This window comes from Sinohyriopsis cumingii, chromosome 13 (assembly GCF_028554795.1).
Source record: "Sinohyriopsis cumingii isolate HCF-2022 chromosome 13, ASM2855479v2, whole genome shotgun sequence".
In the NCBI taxonomy this organism is placed as follows: domain Eukaryota; kingdom Metazoa; phylum Mollusca; class Bivalvia; order Unionida; family Unionidae; genus Sinohyriopsis; species Sinohyriopsis cumingii.
The window spans coordinates 62,011,630-62,032,337 of NC_142973.1; the positions used below are offsets into that span (position 1 = coordinate 62,011,630).

General features: G+C 34.7%; 1 protein-coding gene across 2 annotated transcripts in view; it reads left to right on the forward strand.

The window, feature by feature from the left end:
* Positions 1 to 15,181, forward strand: part of LOC149785689 (microtubule-associated protein 1 light chain 3 beta-like) — a 34,257-nt gene extending 19,076 nt beyond the window's left edge. The window contains exon 4 of one of the 2 annotated variants that reach the window (XM_089979533.1): positions 5,320 to 5,688. In XM_089979533.1, coding sequence (XP_089835659.1) covers positions 5,320 to 5,410 — 91 coding nt within the window. In that variant the 3' untranslated portion in view covers positions 5,411 to 5,688. The other variant, XM_089979532.1, reaches the window with a different exon arrangement.
* Positions 15,182 to 20,708: the final 5,527 nt, after the last annotated feature.

Below are 20,708 nucleotides of genomic sequence, written 5' to 3' on the forward strand. Positions count from 1 at the left end.
AAGGCAGTTAATGAAGTTTACCATAATCCTGCCCCCACATCTGTGTCCCAAGACTTCAGGCTCAGAGGACACAAAAATTCACACAATTTAGAGAAACTCTTCAAGGCTGCCTTCCAAACCTATTTTCTTTTGCTCTCCCATTCAGCCACAGTTAACAAGCTTTCTTGAAGGTTTTATAAAGGCCAGAAGTTTGCTATGCATCATAGGGTGAAGTCTTTTATCCCTTCTACTTTGAGACCTTTGGTATTTGTTCAAAGTTCACATTCCTTCCTGGCCCCTTAAACATTCAGTTTGGATGCTGGATCATCACAAGTGGTATTTCCTTAGAAACCTGTGCCAGCTTCTCAGTCAAAACACTGGAGACCTTAGAGTTAAAGACATGGGCACTGGTGGCCATTGCCTCAAATGCAGATCTTTTTCTGGCTGCCCCCGTCAGTCTACTGAAGAAGGAAACTTTGTCACTGATTGCCCTGACATTAATTTCCGTTGTGGAAGGGTTAGCAATGCACTAAGAACAGGTAAGTATTACATCATTGAAATTAGTTTTATCCCTCCTCCACCAACTTAATATTTATGTCTAGGCTAACTGATGTTTCTACAGATACATTGGTTACTGTGCATTATACTGTATTTTATTGATACCTAGCTGATAGCCAGCCTATCGCACAGCTTGCTGATGCAGATGGTGTCTTAAAGGCAATTATAGTACAGTGGAACCCCGCTATAACGCGCCCCGCCATAACGCGAATTCGGATATAACGCGGTCGTAGCATGGCTCACGAAATTTCGTATATTCATTCACACATGAAAAAAAAAAAATTTGGAGAAAAGTAAAAAAAACAAAACAAGAAATTAACTTCATTTTGGGCATGAGATTAGTTGTGACTTTTAAAATAATATGATCGTGGCATGGTTCCTGAAATTTAAATTCATTTACGTGTATTTTTATCGGACTGTGAAAATATTTGTTTAACGTACGAGAAATAGTGTGTAAAACGTTTATTATAATTTGGTGGAAGAATTCGCGTATGACTTTTAATAATAAACGATCGGAACTTAACAATTTATCCAGGTTCTTTAAGTGATTTTGGAGAAGTGATCGTGTATGAATTCTAAAATAATACGATATATATAACGTACGAGAAATAGTGTGTACAACGCTTGGCTTCTGAAATTTATCAATTTGAACAGGTTGTGGTGAAGCTCCATATTCTACTCTAGAAGAGAAAACTGGTTTCATTAGGTTTTTGAATTGTTAAGCCGAAGTAAACATTATCGGAAGTGTTACTTATTACGGATCCATGAGTAAAGCCAGTAAATCGTCTTTGTGATTGTCTTCCATGAAATCTGTATACAGTCATTGCTCAAACAATAGCCGACATGGGCTTCTTATTTAACTGCAATCACAGCCAAGCAGCAGACAAAGCTGTGGTTGATACCAGAGTCGCACAATTTAATAAACATCAAAGGACGAAAGCCGCCAACATGTGTGCTGTGCTTGGCGGTGTGATCAAACAACAAACAGTTGAAAGTAAATAATATCCAATACAGACACCGTATGTAGACCCGGGAATAGCTGCATGCAATGACCGTACGATATCAGACGGCAAGTAAATGGTTTCAATATTTTGTTCATCCTATATTTTACACGACGAATTCAGACTATTACAGAATTATTGAATATTTTAAATCTGTACGATTTTCAATGAAATTACATCCATTATGGATGAACTGCATGCCACGACGGCACGGTAGCATACGGTGTTGATACACTTTTCATGATATAGCGATAGTCTGGTATTATCGGTCAATCTGTATTATCGTTCAAACAAATAAAAATTAGTAAATGTTTTTAATGCACAGTAATAACCTATAAATATATTAGCCATCGATTATTTTGAATATATCTTAATTAATGCATTCCAGTTAATATTCATCTGATGATAAGCCGACTTTTGATCATTGCACATGTATACACGTATATGTTCTCGGAAAAAAAGTTAAATATTGTAAAACCCCGCATTAACGCGACCCCGCTTTTAACGCGATCCGATTTTATGGACCCTGATCATCGCGTTGTAGCGGGGTTCCACTGTATATATAAAAACTGAATGATAATTATGAAGGGTAGCTGTCATGCAGGGGGGAAGAAAGGAATTGCCAAGAAAACTGAAGAGAAAATTCCATGAAGGCTAGTTACTTTACACAGAGCAGCACACAGTCTTGAACTAGGAATATTAGATGCAGCTAAAATATCCTTTCAAAATTGCATGTAACAATGCAACAATTTTACAGTTTCTATTAATATTCCCCAATGCCACAAAGAGAAAAAAAGAAATTCCACAGATATTAAAAGAGATACCAATATTTTAAACTAAATTGCAGGAAACCATGTTTATAGATAGTTGGCATAGAGGACATTTTGCTCTTCAGAATGTTTACATGACTGTTGTATATCATTTAAATCATTCTGCAAATGTTGGCAAGGGTGTGAACAGAAACCAAACAAGGACATTTTGAAGGAAATATGTTCTGAAAGGTTTGTGAGGATTGTTAACTTCATATAACCAAAGTTCTCTCTGGCCTAAATTCTCTCAGGAAATTGTGTTACCATGTGGGAAAATATTGATAGGTGAAAAGTGACAGCGAACATTTGAAGCAATTTCCATGTCATTCCTTAATGCTCACTGATGCAATTGATTGTTAAGTCATTGCAAGAACCTCATATGATTCACTCTGGATAATTTGATGATTTAAAGTGTCCCAAAATGCCAGTTCTTGCTAGCTATGGATCAGACGAAATTTAATGATTGGGTGATTTTTTTAAGACCATTGCTGTTTGACTCTGAAGTAAATTAAACCTGACCAAGGTCAAACAGGCAGAGAGGCACCAGAAAGTTGTATTTTACTCCAGGTGTCAACAGACACAGCAGAGTGTGAGAGAAGTTTTTGAGTTGTGAAATGTATTCAAAGTTCCGAAGCCTTATGAATCCAAAATTCACTGGCCAATTTAATTAAAAATCATGCATGAAAACTTTGTGAAGTGCACTGAACTTCTTTTACACACACACATGTGCACACACACACACAGACACACACACACACATCTGTGGTTATCTTCAGCGAAAACAGGGAGACATAAATATGGAACATGTTAAAGCAATCCCTTGAAGTCCTGCGACTGCTGATGATCTGATGTTGATGAGCAAGATCTGTCTTAACTGTACTAATATAAACTAGTTCTGACATTAATGAGTAGTAATAATTTGTTTATACTTCAGTTTTTCATATAGAGAACATTTGTAACATGAATAGAAATTTGCAGATGTTTGTACCTGAGCATTAGTTGCAAATGTTTGTACCTGAGCATTAGTTGCAAATGTTTGCACCTGAGCATTAGTTGCAAATGTTTGCACCTGAGCATTTGTTGCAAATGTTTGTACCTGAGCATTAGTTGCAAATTACAATTTATATATTTTATCAATAATTATTATATGTCTGGAAAAATTATTAAATAAAGGATGTGAAAAATTTATGACAATATGGTAATGTTATACGATGAAAAGTATGTCATGTGATCTACAAGATGTTTGGCACACTTGTAATAAACAGGTCATTGCTATCCAGAGGTTCTGTATATGAAAAACACACATTTATTTTATTTAACTTAAAGTTATTGTTGCTACTTACCTGGATCAGCAGTTAAATTTTTTGTCACAAATCAGCTAAATCCATGTGGATTAGTAGTTAGCACAAGAATATAGAAAGAAATGGATAAATTATTGATGCACAGAACTCATTTTAACTAGTCTAAATGTCTGCAGCTGTAACTTTCGTGAAAAGTGATAAAGTCCACAAATGACTGTTGTGGTATCCTTGACCTGCCATGGTTCAACCCTTAATGTTGGTCTGGTGCAACATGTTTTTAAGTTTAACAAAATCCTTCTCCTCTAACAGTTTTCAGTCATACAACATCCAACAGCCACATTGATACAGCCCGTTTTTTGTAAATATCTGGTGCCATTTATTTGCAGTTTAGACAGGTTCTCTAGGTATGTAGTATCAAAATAGGATCCGTATATGTCAAGTGGTTTCACATTCAAGAATCCTGTCTGTTTTCTTGATAATGTTTCAAGTAAAATTTATGCAAAAGTAACCATATTTACACACGTCAGTTTTTATTAGATTTTGTTTCAGTGTTATTAAATAACAAAGATTTCTCTTATATTTAAATATTTAAGTGAAAAATTTCATTCTGTATAGTTGTCCATTTCGTTCATTTCATCCTAAAATGGTATAAAAAGTGCATGTTATGGTAAACATGATTTTGTGTAGCCTTTGCCATAACAAAAATATCTGTCAGGTTTCCCTCTATTAAAAAAAAGAGAGCCCAGGAAACAAACATGTGAACAGTGGCCCTGACTTGAACAGTTAATACTTGCTCTAGGGTCACAAACTTGAGGCAAAAATGGCATTAGTTAAACCAGACATTTATAATGTGCTTTCTCTGAATTGTAGTATGTATTTAAATTTTATTTCATTGAATATTTCTTAATCAGTACTTACTGTTGCTGTTGAAAGATACTGGCCTTGTTAATGTCATAAAGATCTCAAAACAAGCACGTTTAAATTGCAAGAAAAATGGCACATGAACCATGGACAGGCATGAAGTTAGGACGATCTAGCTTTATATATCGGCGTTGATTCTTAAATAGGTCACATGAGAAAGGAGAGAAGTGTCCTCCCATGTATTATTACAGGTATGACAAGTAAATTGTAAATAGATGTACTAGTTCCTGTGATGATGAATAAATGCACACATGGCACATTGAACTGTAATTGTTATTTTGTGTCTCGATCTGTACTTGGAATACTTTTTTTAAATGGGTACCTGGTTGTTCATTTTATTATCCAGATTATTTTTAACGGGTGGGTACCCATTAGCATCTATAGTTCTATACATGGTGCCAATTTTCCTTAATATTTTCTAGTATAACATTGATTATTTTGGGATATAAATGAAAACTGAGGTGAAATTTGAATGCAAAACTGTTCAGTTGCAAGTTCATTGCATTAATATGTCAACTTTGACAGTGTTTTCAAAATATTTCAACAGTTTTAGCTTTAATTTAGTATGATCGTTTCAGAATCTGTAGTTTAGGAATATATTTTATCATAAACTAAGTAAATATTTTCATATAGTTTTCATTTGGTTGGATAGTGCTGAGTAAGTTAATTATCTCCAAAAACATACAAAACAAAGATAAAAACAATGCAAAACAGATAAAATCATTATAAAACTCTTCTTTTTTTTTTTAGCCACACTTACTGTCTGAGACCTTCTGTATTGGAACATAATCATAGGACACATCTCAAGGCAAAAAGATTACCTCCATCAGTTGCCATGTAAAATAGTCCAATGTGTCCTGCATTTTGAAAGAATTTGGCTAATGGAAGCATCTTGTCAGCCCTGGGAAGGCATCTCTCTGTAATGTTGATTGTAAAGAGGTCATGGACTTCTTGAAAAATTGTGGTTCATATTCATTTTTTATTTTAAGGATTTTTCCTTTCATTACCTTTGTTTTGAATACCTTTGGGGGTTATATGTAAAACTTAATCAGCACTATATAACCAGGATGGATTGTGCTGTTGGGCCAACAAACCCTATAGAATGTTATTTAATTTTGTTTCTACAGAAGACGACTAATGCTCCATCCAAACCAGTCCTTCTATTTGCTTGTAAACAACAAGAGCATGGTCAGCAACACGACTCCTCTCTCCGAAGTCTATGAAAGGGAAAAAGATAAAGATGGCTTCCTGTATGTTGTGTATGCATCCCAGGAAACATTCGGAAGTTAGAACCACTGCCAAGGTGTTCTTTTTTCATGTTGTACTGAAAACCAGTTTTGCTTGTGAAATTGACACAGACTGCAAACAGCATAGGCCAAGATTTTCCATGACATAATGCATTGGAAGATTATGGTCTGTTCTGTTTACTTGAAACCATAAATAGAGATTGAAAAGCTTTAACCCTGATCTGACGATGTATGTAGTGAATGATAGACCTCAACTTGAAGCCATAAATAGATCAAACAGCTTGGACCCTGATCAGACCACATGTGTAGTGGATGATAGACCTACTTGAAACCATTATAGGATTAAATGATCATGGTTGGGTATTTATTGATGTGTAAATTTTACTAAAATATTAAATAAATAATAACCACTGCTGTAACTTGTTGTTGAGGTGAAATGCAATAATTTCCAAAAGAATGGCTTGTAAAGCCTACCACATGCCTTTGTCGGCAAAAGAGATGAGTGGTGGAGGGCAGGAAAGTCTGTGCGATTACATTGTTTTAACTTCTAATGTTCCATTTTTATCTGTGGTTTGTAAATTTTGATTGGAAATCACAGGAGTGGGTGGGTGGGTTTTTGTTGTTATTATTATTAGAGAGCGTAATAGGTTTATATAGATAAAACTTCACATCAAGTGACATGGAAACAGGGAAAAGTAGTACATAAAATTTATCGATATGTTTAAAAAAATGCAGTTCAGTATCACATGACTGTTTACATCTAATCATATTGCAGAAAACATGTTCAATTTATAAAAATTGGAATTATAAATAGATGAAAAAACAAAGATCTTGATTCGATGTTATATTGTGCAGAGAAAAATCAGGGTCTACACTGTTTACCATATATCCTCACTTATAAGTTGAGTCAGACTGCAAACAATGAGCAGTGAGCTGTTTGTTCTGCTGATTACTCCAAACAAACTGCACAGACCCAAAATTGCCCGCATATTATGCGATGGTAGATCTAGGTCTGTGCAGTTTGTAGTTGGATTTGACTTATAAGCATGCATATACAGAATATGAAACCATAAATATACCCAACAGTATAGACTTGGTTTGACCACACTTTACAGAACAGAACACAACATATGGTGGAATATCCAGGGTTACACTATTTACTTTAAACCATAAATAAATAGACTAAACACTATAGGCCCTAATTTGATAACACGTTATGCAGTGGCTGATTGAAGTCTACAGTTTGCAGCTGTGAGCATTTTGTATCCAATGAAAGTATTGGTGCAGATAAATACATCTTCAAATTTACTTAACAGTATTGTGAGTGGACAAGGAAGAGGTCATTCACAATTCTGTGTCAACACTAGCATTTTACATTCATAAAATTGTCTCATCTTCCACATACAGTTTGTCTGAAAACAGGGTTGAAATCTTTTTTTATCTTGTTATAATTAATCCTATGTTCTTGGTTCTTTCACTAGTCAAAAAGGTAACAGTTGTATTGTTTGATAAATCAGAGACTACCTTTCAAATTTCAATAGTTAAATATATTCCTCCATATGAGTGGCTACTCATAAGATGAAAATACCTTCTTTAGGTGTTGTTCATGTTGTTCATCACCAGATGCATAAGGCCGATGAACTCAGAATCTCTAGATTCATCTCGTCTGGGTATATTCAAAGGTAACGTACTAAGTTTATGAATTATTCATGAAGCAGTATGAGTAATTTTATTGGATCTGAAATAGACTGCATAGAAAATTACCCCCCACCCACTGTAAAACAGTTGTTTTTCCACAAGCTTTTGGATAGATCAATCATTTTTTTTTTCTTTTTTCAAATATGCGTTTGTTCAAATATGCTTTGGTCATGTAAAAGCACTGTCTTTGTATCAAAATGGCAAGTGCATTTTCATATCTCATTGAAAAAAGAGCACCTGGTTTGTTACAAAAGACTTTTCTCTTGGGTCAGTGGTTCTTTAAGGGGTTTTCCTGGTTTTTCCTCAATGATTTATGCTGGCCACCATATATAGCCTTGTGTTGAAAAATGGCGTTAAACCCTAAAACAACAACAACAACAAAAGACTTAATTGGCTAAGTTATTGTCTTATACATCATAGAATACATGTATAAACGGAAACTTTGCCATCCACTGTTACATTGCTCAAGGATGATAAGAAAGGTTTTAGAATTTGAAATATGAGTTTTGATGTGAAAAATTAATTCATCTTGCATTGCTATGAAGGAGAACATTGTTAGAGTAATTACTCATGTTTGTATGATTTTGGTGTACTAAGAAATAATTTACCTGCCAAAATTTGTTTGCATTATCTACATCAACATTGCTATCATGCAAATTACTTTATACATCATAGCATAATAAGTGAGTTTTTAAGAACATATCAAATTGTTTTATACGCATTCTTTGTAAATTTGAAGAAATGCATTCACAGGATTTTTAATTTTAATTCTTTTGGATTAAAAGGTTTTTGTTCCTAATTGCTAAATATTACACAGATTTCATTATTCTTATTGATGTATAATTACAAAAGGTTAAGAAACCCTTGGACTGGAAAGCTTGTACATTTATAAGTGATAAAATGTTTGCATGCAATTTTACATGTATCCATTGATAAATTTGCTTTGTGTATTATAATTTTCAGTGTTTGCCTGCTTGTTTTTGTACTTTTTTCATAAAATCTCATGTTTTTGTACACTGAAGTACAAGTGTGTTAATTTTTGAGTACTATCATTTTTCCGAATTTCTCGACCCTCCAAATGTTTTAATAATTTTTAGTAGTACATAACATTTTAGAATATTTACATTTGTTTGACAGACAAAAAAAAAACTGAATTAAAAAAAAATACAATGTAAACTAATGAATGTTTTATCTATGCTCACAAATCTGTGATTGAAAAGCTATCCATTTGGAGACCACTCCGGTGGCCTAGTGGTTAGAGCGTCCGCCTCAGATACAGGAGGTCGTGGGTTCGATCCCCGGCCAAATCATACCAAAGACTTATAAAAATGGTATTAACAGCTGCCTCGCTTGGTGCTTAGCATTTTGAGGTTATTGTTAGAACTGGTCAGCCTGGTGTCAAGATAATGTGACTGGGTGGGACATCATGCTACATGTCTGCAGCATGATGCCCCAGTGCTAGACATCACTATAAACTGCCACACTGCAGACATCATAGCGATATGACTGAAAATTTGTTAAAGCTACATTAAAAATCCAAATCACACACACATACACTGTCCATTTGGATCTTGAAACAGTCTCAATCGCCTTTATTATAGACAGAGTTCCTCGGGTCCTCCAAAACTTTTTAAAAATCTTTCTGGCTGAGATTTTATTTCTTTAATGGGTTTCTATATTCTTGCCTTGCTTGCCTTATCTAAACATTTTCTTATTTTGAACTAAAATATGGAGAGGTCCAAATTAAGTTTAACTTTCATTACATACTTCATTAAGAATATAACTGTTCTTCTTGATGTAGAGGCCATCAGAAATTAAGGACTGAGGCTCATAGGTTCTATTTACACTCTGTTTTTTGTTTTATTTTACTCTGCATGCACATGAGCATAAAGTGGGATGTCACTCTCACCAAAAATGATAAACAAGTTGGAACTGTGTTTCTGACATTACTAGATCTTTGTAAACACTTATATGAATGAAAAGATAAACAGACACTATAACTGCATCCAGTATGATTTTATTTGCAAAAGAAAAAACCAGAATATTATTATATAAAAGTAATTTATTTGCCAGCAAGGATGTAGTGCAACCCAGTAGACCAAGTACACTTTCAGCCAGCTTTGATGATTGAATGTACTGTGTGCATCATTACACAATGCAGATATTAATTTTATGGATGAGATATTTTGGAAAAATTGTGATTTACACACCAATTATTTGGACATGGAGAGAAGTAATCATTAGTTTAATGTCTAGAGTTTTGGAATAATGACAGTACCAGTTAATTTGTATGTATGTTTTTTTAAACATCTCATCTTTATGAACAGGAGGAAAATGAAAACATTCAGATGTAATTTTGCTGAGTTTTATATATTTGAGGAAACAAACTCTGTTTTATCATGGCTTGAAAATTTCTCCTTCTTATATTAGATGAATTTAAATCTTGAAAATGGTTTCAGCAAATTAACTATACTTTCCTGAAGGACTGTATGAATTTCTTTTTTAACTGTAATATAGCAACTTTATCCCTAAGTACATTCAAAATGAATATATATATATATATATATATATATATATATATATATATATATATATATATATATATATATATATATATACTAGACATCCACAGGGTAGTAAACTTGATGATTTTGAATTGGTACTAAAGGAGTAGATTGAATATGTCCTGTTTTCCACACCCATTTTCTTTTAAACAAACCTTCATACATTTGAAGACTGTGTTAATGTGTCTTTAAGTAGACTTATCTAAATATGTATGTATGTATAGTTGATATGAGAAATACATGGAAAGGTGGGAAAATGTTAATGTCCTCTTATCTCTCTTCAGCATGCTGTCTCCATGGCAGTCAGCCTGTAAAAACAAAACTTGTGCCAAAAATGAAATAACACTTCCTCATAAATGTAAACAATATATATCAAAACAATTCAAGGTAGGGAGGGCAGAAAACAGCTCCAAATCAGTATAGTCTTTTCAGACCTAAGTTGTATAATGATGGTATATCAACGTAATGAATGGCAGAGTAATATATCTTAGAGAACAGTGAAACTGCTGTATTATCTCAGTGCAAACATAAATAACTTAATGCTTTTAAAATTTCATGTTTTATTTATTTAAGATGTAATTTCTAGGTTTCTTATAATGGGGCTTCCGATTTTATTCACTCATGTTTACTGGATCATTTTTGTCAGCATATATATATCCTGTAATAATTGTTAAATTTGTGAAATTTAAAATATATCACATACAGATGCTACTGAAGGGTTAATTGTTTTTGCCCATCATTCACAGTGGGTCTTTTGATACATTTTGGTACACAAAGAGGAACCTTTTGCATGGTGCTACTTTTCACAATTAAAATTCATTGAAATTCATTTAACATGTATACATGAAAATTTATTAGGTTAATATGAGAGGGAATTAGATATAGACATGTTATTTCATTTTTCCTGCTAATCTTTCCATGTACAATAATACATCTGTAAGGTCAAAGGTATCCTATTTATCTACAATTGCTACTTTAGAGGCATTCAAATTTGCATTTTGCTGGACTCAGAATGTCATTCTGATATAAATCCAATTTTAAGAAATATCATTAAACCCTATAATTGGTGATATTAAGTTTCTGTTTGCATAATGATGTACAAATTTGTGGATATTTCATGAGATACAATTTTCACCTAGAATCGTCTTCCCTAGAAATAAAATGTTAAATGTACTTGTAAATAGTTTTAATTGACAGCTGTTTTCATACTTTAAGCAGTCACCATTCATCATAAACTGGCAGACAACATTGTGAGACTAAATTGCTGTCTTTTCATATTATTACATATTGTTCCCACAATTATGTAACAAGTTTGATATTAAGTCCAGATAGACAAAAACAAAATAAAGGTAGATAAAATGATGACCAATTGGTCATTGAAGCCTGGGTCAGTATGCACCTCCATATGTATGAAACGTGCTTATAAACAAAATAATTTATGAATCCTTTGTTATCATTACACCTGTATATTTTACCTCCATGCAAAGACCATCTGTCCAAAATGGACATTTTTATGAGTATCCTTATTAGACAGGAAATATAGCTCTCCCTCGTTATAATACTGTCCATGGGAGCTGTAGAATATGCCACCTTATTTTGGAACCACCTAATAAAGAAGTACATGTATAATTTTACTTCTACATAAATAAAATGGAATCCAAGCCATACCTGCTTTATAACAGTAAATGTGTTATAATGAAGGACACTAAAGTGAGTGAGTTATGTCTTTGTTTTGAGTTCATTCCATTTTTATCCTTTGCCTATGTTAATTATAATTTGACTGGAATGTATAAATGGTGCATCTTGGACATCTAATATGGCCGGCATGATAGCCATCCTGCAAATCTTATTATTGCTACGCCTTCTAAATGTCTAGTCATATTGACATGGGGTTTTACTAAATGACTTCTTAATATATCAAGTTGGTCCAGTGCCAAACTGACATACCAGATGCTGCTACTCCTCCTAAATAGATAATCATATCGACATGGAGTTTTCACCAGAAGACTTTTTATCATGTCTAATTGGTCCTAAACAAAATTGGTACCTTTCAGACGGACATTATGGTGGTTATCTTGTCATCAATATGAACAATCTTATGGACATGGGGTTTTCACTAAAATATAACTAAGAGGTTTTGTTTATTTAAATGATAATAGTGTCCCTTGTCATCATTAAATCTTATTATCACTACTCCTCCTTAACGAATGGTCATATTGACAAAGGCTTCTCACTAAAGGACTTATTGTTTAGTTGGTCCTGTATGAAAATGGTATCAATCTAATGTCCATCATGGTCACCATGCCAGCCATCTTGAAAATCTTAACACTGCTCCTGAATGGATGATTGTATTGACATTAGATTTCCCGAAAAGGTTTGATGTCGAGTTGGTCCTAAATGAAACAAAATCTGACCTCCAATTTCAAGAACACGATGGACATCTTTAATATTTTGTTATTATTACTTCTCCAAAATTAATTGTCAGGGTGACAGTGGGTTTTTACTAAAAGGTTTTTATGATATGTAGTTGGTTCTAAAACAAAATTGTGCCAGTCAGATCTATAATATGACCACTATGGTAATATTAAGAATCTCTTTATAGCTGCTTCAGAATAGATGGTCCAATAAACATGGGGGTGTTTTTGCGGAGAAACTAATTATGATATCTAGTTGGTCCTAAATCAGATTGGTGGAGCCTCAGACAGCTGAGTGATCTAAGGCACTCGCTTTTACAGATTGCCAACATCTCACCTCTGTTGATTTGGGTTTGAGTCTCAGGCTTGGCCAACATAGGTATGTAAAACAACTTGCCAGTAGCTTCCTGTTGGGGGCCCCAAGTGGCTGAGTGGTCTGAAGCGCTTTCCGTTACAGATCACTGCCATCTCACCTCTGTCTGCATGGGTTCGAGTCTCTGATTCAGCCAATGTGGGTATGTGAGAAACCTTGCGAGTAGCTTCTCGTGGGTCAGTGGTTCTTTCCGTGGTTTTCCCGGGTTCTTCCTCCACCACTTATACTGGCTGCCATGTATAGCCTATCGTGTGCAGAAAATGGCATTAAACCCTACAACAATAACAACAAAAAGCTTCCTGTTGGTGGCTGACTCCCATGTCTTTGACCAATGTGCAGTAGCCATCCTTTCTTTCATAGATGATATAATAAAGTTGGTCAATGTTTCAGTGACTCTTAATAGTTCTTCCCCAGGATTTTCCAGGGTTCTTCCTCCACAAAATATACTGGCTGCCAAGTACAGACTATCATGATTGTGCTGAATAATGGCATTAAACACATAGCAACTAACCAACAAACCTCAAGAAAAACTGCTGAACAAGGGTGGCTATTTTCGAAAATCTTGTCCTAGCTATTCCTGTTAAAGGGATGCTCTTTATGACCTGGGGTTTTCATTAAAGCACTTCTTACTGACGCTCCAGTGGCCTAGTGGTTAGCGCATCTGCCTTGGATGTGGGAGGTCGTGGATTTGATCTCCGGCCGAGTCACACCAAAGACTTACAAAAATGGTACTAAAAGGTGCCTCACTTGGCATTAAGAGGCTAGTGTTAGGACTGGTTGGCCTGGTGTCAGGATAATGTGCCTGGGTTGGGTATCATGCCACGTGTGTGGAATGATGACCCAGTGCTAGACATCACTATAAACAGCCCACTGCAGACATCATAGCGATATGACTGAAAAATTGTTAAAGCTACGTTAAAACTCCAAATCACACACACATGCACTTCATACTACTTGGACCTCCAACATGGCACTATATTGGTCATTTTGAAAACCTTGTCATCACTACTCCTCTTGGAAGGGAAGAATTTATAAATATGGGGTTTTTCATTAAAGCATTGCTTACTACTTGGACCTCCAACATGGCACTAAACTGGTCATTTTGAAAACCTTGTCATCGCTACTGCTCTTGAAGGGATGCTTATATAGATTTGTGAGTCTTTATTAAAATACTTTTTACTACTCAAACCTACAAGATGACACCATGGTGGCCATTTTGAAAACCTTTTCATCGCTACTTCTTTTGAAGGGATGCTCTTAGAGACATGAGGGTTTTCATTAAAATGCTTCTTACTACTTGGACCTACAAGATGGCTCCAGAGTGACCATTATGAAAACCTTGTCGTCACTACTTCTCATGAAGGGATACCTTTATAGACATATTTTTTTCTCTCATTACAACACCTCTTTACTATTCAGACCTCCAGTATGGCATCATAGTGACCATCCTAGAAATGTTATCACTATTCTTGCATGAATAGTCACAGTCAATTGTAGTTTTCACTAAAACACTTCTTGATATATTTAATGGATTTGACTGAAAATGTTAATATCTGACCACCAACATACCCTCACTTTAGTGTTGGAGGAGATTTGAAAACCAGACCAAAATGAGTTTGGTTGCATTTGTGTCCTTCATTGAGCTTTTTATAAGAACACAAACTTTACATCTACAAGTGAATTTGTACCTGACTTTGTATTTAGTTGCATTCGAATTAACCATTTGATAATGAGCACTCTGACATTGATTTTAAAGTCAAAGATTGTGGCTCCGGTTTTATAGCTGTGCTGGCTTGTGAACACGATAAAAAAAAAAGTATGAATGGACTTTATCAATGCAATTTGTGTGGATATATCCATTTTCAAGTCAAAATGAATATTCCACATAGATTGGTTTGATGAAGTCTTCGGGCTTTTTTTTTCCTCTTTGTTAGAACATTAAATTTGAACTTGCAAGGCTTTTGGTGGAGGGGGTGCTATACATGTTAACAGTTTTGTTTTAATAGAACATTTTAATATTTTTCTCAGAGTGCTACAAAAATTTATTGTTATTGAGTTTTATTCTTTTGAACAGTAAAATTTATCTTTAAAGTCATCTCCCATTGCAAATACAAATTATAACAGATTACATAGCATATTTTGGGGAAGAAATAATTAACAAGTTTTCTAAATACAGCTGTATATATGTTGCATGGTATTTGTTTTACATGTTTCATGTATTGATTGAAAACTTTCTGGGTGCAAATTGTTTCTTAGTAAATGTACATAACTTAATGTAATGAGGCATTAAAACCAATAAATAATTTTAAAAAATGACTACTTTTCTTTTTCATTATGAATGTTCAAAGAACCTTAAGAATGTGAAGGTTTGTGGGTTTATACATTGGCAGAGTGCTATAGTCCTATGAAAAGGAAAGATTTGTCATGTTATACACCAAGAAAATTGTCCAATGCATATTTGTAATGCATTTTTGAGAGCAAAAAGATTACAGTCTACTAATGATTCCTGATGAATTGGAAGAGTATTCATCTTTCTGAAAAATAATGGCTTTCAGTCTCTTAATAACATGTGGAAAGTCATTGGCTGCTGTCCATTTTTCAGATACATTTCTGTGATACCTGGCTTTACATTCAAAAGTTTGGAGATTTGCACAACTTCTTACATTAAATTGGAGGTAGGGTGACATACTGAATAAGAAATTAAGTGACATCATTGATACAATGCTTCACAAACCTCTTGGGCTTGGCCAATGTGGGTGTGAGTATGTGAAAAAGATTGCCAGTAGCTTCCCGTGAGTCAGTAGTTCTTCACAGGGTTATCCCTTGCACTTGCTCCACCAGATAAACTGAAGAATGGCGTTAAACCCAAAACTGCAACAGCAGTATCATATTGGGTCAATCCATAATGTCTGAAACTTTGAATGTATACTTCAAAATCTATTTTACTTAAACTGTTCAAAATTTTATTGATTAAAATAAACAGCTGTCATCCTACAATAAACATAATTATCTAATTGTGCCCATTTCAGTTGAACTTGTACACCTTGAATAGTTGTTTAGTCGTTTATTTATCAATTAAATTCAAAATTTATACAAAATCATTTTTATCATTCTGCCAACAGAAATATCATTAAATGATTTGTTCATTAATAACAATAAAGCAACGAAGTTAACACATTAAAACCCTGAAAATATATAGTGCAATTTGTCACCTGGAGTTGTGCAGCAGCAGCTAATGTAAATGTTTAAATCTTTAAAGAATTTTTAACAACTTTTTAATAGCATTAATACAATATCACTATTGCCTTGCCTACATCCGCTTACCATTGTTAACATTAAATTTGTTTATGCTTTTAGGGATAGAATGTTCTAGAAAGCTTAAAACAGAAACAACACAGCCAGGCTGACTCCCATGTCTTTGACCAATGTGCAGTAGCCATCCTTTCTTTCATAGATGCTATTATAAAGTTGGTCAATGTTCCAATGACTCTTGGAAAAGAATTGCCATTTCTCATGTCAAAGATCCTAGGAGAGTATGGGATCCATCTCTGGGTCCTTGTGGGTTCAGAAGATGTTGATCTCTTTGTTAGAGACTGCTACTTCTCAATCTCAGAAGGGTATGGGTTCCTTCTCTGGGACCTGGTAAGACTCCTCCATCCGAATTGAGAATACACGAGTTCAGAGTTAGTCATGTCCCCCCCCAATCACACACACATACCCTACAGGGAGGAGCATCACCCTCTCAAAGCCCTTTGACTATGAAAGGCAATGAAGAGATTAAGCCACCTTGGAAAGGGACAGTAGCCAGTTTTGAGGAGAGTTTTTATGTCAACTCAGAGTCACTGAACACTGGTCATTGTGTGATGTTCTACATTCATAGCAGCTCTCCATTACAGATCATTGCCATCTCACCTCTGTCTGTGTGGGTTTGAGTCTCTGAATCGGCCACTGGGGGTATGTGAGAAAGCTTGCCAGTAGCTTCTCGAAGGTCGGTGGTTCTTTCCGGGGATTTCCCTGGTTCTTCCTCCACCATTAATACTGGTCGCCATGTATAGCCCATCATGTGCTGAAAAATGGCGTTAAACCCTACAACAACAACATTCATAGCAGACCCATCAGCATGAGGACAAGGGCAGGCTCAATATCACAACCACCACTGACCCTGTTGATATGTTACTGACCACTCCTGCACACCAAGACTGGGGAAGGGAATTGGATTGACTTACCCCTTCCCTATTGCTATGTATATTTAATTTGCATTTGTTAGTTTTCCTCCACAATTATAGGTTGTGTATAATTGTATTTTGAACAATACATTGTCCAAAATCAAGCCCAGTGTACCTGACTATGGACATTGATGTGTTTTATTTTGTATACAAATAACACATCATAGATAATATTTCTCTAGGTGTGAGGGTTAAATATTAGGATCATTATCAATCAAGGTAAACATGTTTATTTGGGTCTGGGTCTAGGATATTGGAATTCCCCCATGAAGAACATGTTGTACCTGATGTTTCCCATGTTCTTTATTATAATTTTAGTAACAGATTAAATTTTACAGCTTAGAAATGTCTTGAAATGAACTTTGGACTTACATCCAAGCTCTACTTTTGCGTCTTATCGTTTTTAAAAATAATCTTGTTTACTTGAAAAGTGATTCATTCTTGTGATAACATCAGAAGCAGAGTCATTTGTATTTGTGTTTGTTTTTTATTTTGTTTGAATTATTTAATCAAATTATTTTTCTCTGGAATTATTCAAAGTGCTCAATAATACTTGTGGACAGAAAACTGACTTGAAATTATAGAGATTTCAGACAAGAGCATTTTTGGATTATATTACTGGAATACATCAAATGACTCTTAGCAAATCACCACCACACTTCAGGCCACTGGTACATTACTACATTCAAGACTAGATAAATAAACACTTTCAGTGCTGGATCTCATTTTGAACACCACTGGAATTTAATTATAACTTTATTCATTAGGACTGGTGATAAAACTTTTTGAACCATTTGGGATTAAACTCGCAATAATGTAAAAGCCCTTTTCAGATTTTTAGTTTGAATGTGTCGGGGGTGTTTTTTAGAAGAAGAAAGAAGAAGTTTTCACACCTGGATCATTATTGCGTTCAAGTTTTAATTTCATTACATGTATATTCTAAATTACCTCTGTATGAGCAGTCATTTTGGATCCAAAGCTTTCAGGAATTACATTACATAGCATTGTGGGAACTGACGACTTGCTCATTGCAAAGGCCACATTCTGTTGTACATCTTGTTTTTGTCTGATATTAATTTTTCATTCATATGGCTTTTTTATACCCATGCACCTGGAAATGATTCCATCTTAGACAGACCGCACTGAATTGCCTTATCCTTTTTTCTGACCTGCATTGAACACAACACAATTTGCAGTGATCATTGTTAGGATCAGGACTGAGTTCAATATTGCCTGCCAAAATCAGGAATGATAGGTTCATATACTATCCTTGTTTGCAATTCATTAATAAGTCTGTTTTGCCAGGATTTGGTAACCTGGAAAAAGTTATCCTTCTACACTTATCTGAGAACATAAAGGGCTGAAATGATTCTAAAAGTGCTGAAAGATGAAACTGGCTTTAACTGCATTATCTATTTGGAGGGCGATTGGGATAGATTTTCACCAGATATGAACTGACAGAGTACTGGAAAATTTGGGATGTAAACCAATATGCAAGTTTTTTTTTGTTGCTGAGAGTTAAAATTGAGTAAAAATAGCTTAAAATCTCTTTCAATTAAAATATTAGGTACTCTTAGAAACATGTTTATAAGCAACCACTATTAAAAATCACAGCTTAAAATTACTGAAAAATAGTTTAAAATACACAAAGTAATATTGCCGAAAAAAATAGGTCCTCCCTGGTTGACACAACACTTGCCAATGCCCAATTTCTCCATCGTTTTCAAACATAATTATGTTCATGACGAGATTTAAAATTGCCATTGAAACAATTTAACTATGTTTAATAGTTTTTCCTTAAAGAAGTGTAATCTTTGTTCTAGAGTGTAAAAGCTATGCAAAAATGAATGGGCAATATAGAAAATTGGAATAGCAATAGACCATGCAACCTGTCAATGTCAGTTTGCATAATTCATGAGGAAAAATAATTGTAAACAATACCTAAGTCTACCTTTTATTGTTTCAGTTTGTTTTTATGTATTTCATGCCTCATCAATTACATAAACATTTTCTACAGGGTCTACAGTCTTTAAACATTTTAAGATCTGTTCATTCTCAAGGGGGAGGGGATCAGAAGAATAAAAATATTGAAATACAAACAAGGACAGATATATTTCCAAAAATGGTAAAAGTAAGCTGTTCCAAAAACGAGGTCACCAGTGGTAATAAAAATGAGATTGCCACTGTGCCAATAAAATGGGGATTGCCACTGTGGTGATATAATTTTTGTGCCACTTACATATTTCATTATGAAGTATAGAATAAAAATGCTGATGCATACCAAGAAGAGTTACAAGTTCAGGAAGATTGTAAACAAGATTGAATATTAACAGCCACTGTTTCACAAGGGCAGTATTACCAAAGAAGTAATATCAGTGAGTGAGCATGTGGACTTTATTGATTGATATTCCATCAGTAAATATTGCTGAGCTTGCCTTTGTGGAAGTTTGACCTGGTGATCACATTGGCATCTGTGTATGTGTCCATCTATATGTCCACACCCTAAACCTCAATGATAAATACAGTAATGTGACATGACCCATTAATCAAGTAAATTTGGCTGCCGCGTTGTGGAATGATTTTCACATCATTCAACACAGTTACAGCTACTCATATAGTTATATCAAAAGACAAGATGCACTCTTTCCTTAATCCCTAAAGTAGATCTGACAAGTTTTCAAAGTCTGATAACCTATTTTAAGAGTAATTATTCAGCTTTATCAGCAATGGTGGCAATGAAAATGGTTTACACTATCACAGTGTGCTTTCTAATTATAATGAAATACTGTCTTTCTTTACAAATGACATGCTAAATGCTACAGGTATGAAGGGATCTCTACCTGTCAAAAGCTACCAGCACATGGATATATAACGCGTGGCTTAGTAAGGGCGACAATTCTTGAAATTAAAATTGCTTGACTGAACCTACTGTGTGATTGCAGTGTATCGTTTTAGTCAAACCAACTTATGAATCTGCTGGTTGATGGATCAAGCTAAAGAGTGGAAGAATTAAGAAGGATGCACAAAATAAATGTCTGTTTTATGTGTAATCAGCATACTTCAGAAGCTAATTCCATGTCAGATGATGAGGTTTTTAACAGTTGATTACCTAATTACCCCGCAAACTTCATGAACTAATTCTAATAAAGTATTGCCTAATTGTAAGATGTCAGATGCATGTGAGAGATTCACGGCAGAAAAAAAGTAGAAAAAGACAGAGGAAAATAAAATATTTCAGAAGCATTGTTTAATGAAGCTGAAGTATTGTGTGTGTGCGTGTGTGAGAGAGATTTGGATTTTTAACATAGCTTTAACAATTTTCAGCCATGTCGCTATAATGTCTGCAGTGTGTCAGTTTCGAGTGATGTCAAGTACTGAGGCATCATGCTGCAGACATGGCATCATGTCCCACCCAGACACATTATCCTGACACCAGGCTGACCAGTCCTAAGACTAACCTCTTAATGCTGAGCGCCAAGCGAGGCAACTGCTAGTACCATTTTTATAAGTCTTTGATATGACTTGGCCAGGGTTTGAACCAGTGATCTTGAGCATTCGAGGCAGATGCTCTAACCATCTAGGCCACCAAGGCAGTGCAGAAGTATTGTTATTTTATG